Source organism: Durio zibethinus, chromosome 4, assembly GCF_047325235.1.
Source record: "Durio zibethinus cultivar Kanyao isolate XHJ-2024 chromosome 4, ASM4732523v1, whole genome shotgun sequence".
In the NCBI taxonomy this organism is placed as follows: Eukaryota; Viridiplantae; Streptophyta; class Magnoliopsida; order Malvales; family Malvaceae; genus Durio; species Durio zibethinus.
Window position 1 is genome coordinate 5,006,799 of NC_143165.1, and position 4,816 is coordinate 5,011,614.

The following is a 4,816-nucleotide window of genomic DNA, read 5'->3' on the forward strand; positions in this document are numbered from 1 at the left end:
TATTTTTTCAAGTTATTTATTTTTATATTTTCTATTAATTATGTAAAAATACAATTACTCTAAAATTCTTACACCTTTTATCCATCATCTAATAGAAACCATTTCCTAATTTTGGTGCAAAAATAAAGGCCACAACAACAACAATCACATAGCAAATTCTAATCAAAATAATATTGTAATTTGCAATTAAGTAGCAATAAGAATAACCAACTTCTTTTGAATTACTTAAGATTAATTAGAATTAATAAGTTAGTTAAGTTAAATTTTATTACGTACTTGTTGATGCGTGGATCATCGATTATGAGTTTCTCAAGTTGGCTTTCTTTCTTACAAGATCATATCATTATGAATAGGTGTCAAAGTAGTCCCTTATGATTTTATTCCGATATTAAGTTAGCATATGCAAAAAAAGAATGTAAGGGAAACACTAACAAGTGATTGGTTCAATCGTCTCATTTTTTTTTATGAAAAAGTTTTGGATTCGAATTCTGTCGGTGATCACTTATTAAAATCATCTCAAATACACGACTTACAGTCACTTGTTTTTTATTATCAGGTACAGTAAATCTTGCTCTGACTTGAGAGACTGAACAGCTAATCTACCTTTGAATTTTTTTTTATAAAAAAAAAAATAAAGAAAGCATAAATCAAAAGGAACATATTATTTGTAATTATTGCAATATAATTAAATAATTATTATTTTGAATTTTGTAAAATTTATCAAAAAATTGCATGAAATTTACATTTATAAATGATAAATTTTTATATAATTTTATGTTATGATTATTATTTGTAAATTTATAATAAAAGTGAGCTCATAAGAGAAAACATGAAAATCTTAGTGAGATTGTTCATATTTTAAATAGTAATCCTACTTGAGTATATAAAACGAAATATGATAGATAATTAAATGAAAAAACCCTTATTTTACAATTTCTAAAAATTGGAAACCATTCCAAAGTTTTTATAAAACTTCAATTTTTTTTCTAAATTAATAATTTGCCTTACTTCATTAATTATATTTTAAATAAGGATTAAATTGCATATATACCCCATGAGATTTGCAACCTTTCCACTTACATCCCTTGTGAATTTTTTTCACACTTTTAATCTTGGGGCCTATTTTCATTACCAGAAAAAGATAACGATGTTAAAAATAAAAATGAGTATTTTTATAATTTTATTAAAATCTAATTGATTTTTGATATCGTTATCCTTTTTTGATAAAAGAAGTAAATTATAAGATTAAAAGGAGAAAAAATTTTGCAAGGGTGTAAATGAAAAATTAGCAAACCATAAAGGGTATATGTGGAGTTTACCTTTTAAATAAAAATAAAGATAAAAAATTAAAACCATTTCAACAATAACTATACGGGCCTTACAGCTAACCCGACAACCCGACCCTTTTAGTTTTCTATAACCGGAAAACGTAGAAAGGTGAAGCAGGTAGAAATTTCTCTTCCTCAATTGTCCGATTGTCTCCTGAAACATACTCCAAAAAGATGTTGGTAATGACATCTCTCCAACCAAACCTAAAACCCTGTTTTAAACCCTTAATTCCGTTCCCTTCTCAAACCCCAAACTTTTTCTTTCATAAATCTCTTGCTTTTTCTCCTAAAACCTCAGGTTTTGCTAAACCAATAATCCCTTTACAAGTCAAAGCTGAACCTTCTGTTCTTTCTGATGAACTTCCTCTTGATGATTCCCCCTTTGAATCTTCCTCTGGTAAACAGGTCAGCTTTTGGTTCTTTTTTTTTTCCCCAGAAAAATGGGTTTAATTGGGTTGATTTTCTTCTATCAGATAAAGATTTTAATTTTTTGGAACTTATATTTTGTTGGGTTTTTTTTTTTTTTTTTGGTGTGTTGGGTTAATGTAGAAGCTTGGAGTGGTGGTGAAGCCTTTGGAGAAACCAAGGTTAGTATTGAAGTTTATGTGGATGGAAAAGGATATTGGGATAGCTCTCGACCAAGTGATACCAGGGCATGGTACAATCCCTTTGAGTCCATATTTCTTTTGGCCTAGGAAAGATGCTTGGGAAGAGCTCAAGCTTTTGCTTGAAAGCAAGCCCTGGATATCTCACATGCAAAGGATTAACCTTCTCAATCATGCTACTGATATCATCAATTTGTGGCAGACAAGTGGTGGTAATTTGTCCTAAGCATTTCAATTTACACAGTTTTGTTGTAAGCTTTTAAATTTCTATGTTCTTAGGACTAGTTGTAATTGTATTCTATGTTTCTTAAATTGAGCTGAATGAAGTATGGGGATGGAAACTGTATGTTCTTGTGATTGATTTTTTGTGTTTGAATTAGATGTTTGATTAATATTTGACAATGATATAAATGTGATTATCAACTTCTCTGATGGTACCTTGCATATAGTGATTATCAAGTTACATATGGACTAGTTGTAATTGTATTCCATGTTTCTTAAATTGAGCTGAATGAAACATGGGGATGGAAACTGAATGTTTTTTGTGTGTGAATTAGTGTTTGATTAATATTCGTCGACGATATAATTGTGATTATCAACTTCTCTGATAGTACCTTTTATATAGTGATTATCAAGTTACATATACATTGCATATAATGATTATCTATTTGATGGGAAACAGATTATTTCAAAGACTAAAACAGACTAATTAGGAATAGTAGACCCTGGCTAGCTTGGCTAAGAATCAGTAACAGGTTGGCTTATTTGGTGGCTGAAGTTTTTGAGTGATAAATGTTGCTTGATTGACTAGATCTTTAGCATGAAGGACTAGAGAAAGCAACTTCTCAGTAGTTCGCATTTAATCTTTTGGTCATATTTACTTTATCGAAAAGAAAAAAAAAGGTCTTTTGATCTGGAGAGCATGTTTCTTTACAAAACCTTATCACTTTCTAAAATGAAGGGAGCGTGGAAGAGAGATAGATGAAGAATTGTCTTCCTATGTTGTGAAAGATGGTTGAAAATTTAATTCCAGCCCTTTGGTCACAATATTATGCTGACATTTTGGATGCATCAATGGATTTACTCATTGTTCCTTTGAGAACTGTGCAAACTTTTCATGTTAGTAAGTGCAGTTATCTCAATTATTTTAAATATGAGCTTCTAATCTGCCTGTATATGACATGACTGATATGCCTCAGTCAAAGCGAGTTCTTTGCTTGTTTGATGTGTGTCCTCTTGAACTCCTTTAAAGGAATTGTTCTCCATTGCTCTGCTAATTTGAAGGGTGAACTTCTAATCTCCTGTATATGCCATTACTGATGTGCTAAGCCATTTGAGTTCTTTATTCTTTCGATGCATATCCTCTTGAATTAACTCCTTTAATGGAAATCATCTCTATCACGTTGCACAATACATTCCTATTGAGTCCTCTCTTACACTTTTGTTTAAGGTCCAGTTACCCTTCTTATCCTCCCTTTAACATTCCACATTGGCTTCCACAAGACATCGTTTGTCTAATATGTACTTTATTTTCTTACCATTACTCCAGAGGCCATTGTTTCTGAGATCTCCAAGATGAGTGAATCTCTGGGTTTTAGGGTACTTGCAATGTTCATGTTGTAGTATATTAGTGTAGAAAAAGTTAGATTTGTCAATTTGTGTATTCATGTCTCTGAAAGTATTAGCAATTCGTGTATTTATGTCGTGTTTTAGATAAAAATTACATCTCACAATTTGTGTCACAAGAAAACACAAAATACATTTTTTTTTGTTAAACTTATGTATAGTTTTTGTTAAAATTTTAAACCATGTCACCTTCATATCTTTTTTACGTATCATTTTCGTGTTATGTTATTATATCGTGTTTTAGATTGCCAAGTCTAGCAAAAGTTAAAAATATTTTTGTTAAACATTGATGAAATGTCAAAATGGGTATTCACTTAGATCCATTTGTTGTTTTCATGTCTGCATAACAATTTCCATTTAGATGTAGTTGAGGAAGATTTATCGCATTTGAGGAGAAAATTGAATTGTCTAATTTTCCAATGCTAACAGTAAATTTATTTTTGGAATTTGAACTTAATATAATATGTTAAGAGTTCATTATAATATGTTAAGAGTTCAAAAGCATACCTCATTTAACATCTCTAAATATCAACTCTTAAAAATAATTATATAAATCAACTGAATTAAATTTCGATTTCAATGAGGTATATCTTTAAGTTTTGCTTAGTATTAACTCTTTCCTCGAGCAATCTGAAGGGCGCAATCTTTCATGTTGATTTAGAGTAGTTAGTATTTTATTTCCAAATGCTTGTTATAATGATTGAACCCAAATTGACAAGAAAAAAAAACTAGTCTGTAGACCAACTTAACTAATTCTTATGAATAGTTGACCAGTTAATGTAATACCTATAAATAGATTTGACGATTTATGTATTCTTGTCGTGTAAAATATTTAAATTTGTGTATTCATATTGTATTTTACAAGAAAATTATTTATCACAATTTGTGTTGACACGAAAATATGAAATATAAATTTTTTGTTAAACTTATTTATAGTTATTGTTAAAATTTTAAATCATATTATTTTTATATATTTTTTATATTATGTTCGAGTTGTATTATTATGTCATATTTTAAATTATCAAATCTATTTATAAACTGATGGTATGTTCTAATTTGCAGATGTAAACAGTAAACATCGGACCATGAAATAGAAGCTAAACAAGCTAATCCTAAATCTGATACTTGTGATCCTTGTCTTGAACCATTTATTATTTAATTCTTACTTCTAATAGAGAGTTCAGCTACAATGATAGAAACTCATTGTAAATTGGAAAAAGCCGTTAATAAAAATGGAACACAGAAATTTATCTACCA

The 4,816-nt window shown here is 29.3% G+C and overlaps 1 protein-coding gene across 3 annotated transcripts; it reads left to right on the forward strand.

The window, feature by feature from the left end:
- Positions 1-1,412: 1,412 nt before the first annotated feature.
- LOC111288718 (small ribosomal subunit protein cS23-like) lies at positions 1,413-4,816 on the forward strand. Of its 3 annotated transcripts, none has more exons than XM_089759164.1 (3): positions 1,413-1,733; positions 1,878-2,145; positions 2,895-2,929. In XM_089759164.1, exons 1-3 carry the CDS (start codon positions 1,503-1,505, stop codon positions 2,912-2,914), a joined length of 519 nt encoding a protein of 172 aa, XP_089615290.1. In that variant the 5' UTR covers positions 1,413-1,502; the 3' UTR covers positions 2,915-2,929. The 3 variants fall into 3 exon arrangements, with proteins under 3 accessions (XP_089615290.1, XP_022735457.2, XP_089615291.1); XM_022879722.2 differs by lacking the exon at positions 2,895-2,929 and adding an exon at positions 4,622-4,816 and having other exon boundaries at positions 1,414-1,733; XM_089759165.1 differs by lacking the exon at positions 2,895-2,929 and having other exon boundaries at positions 1,418-1,733; positions 1,878-2,365.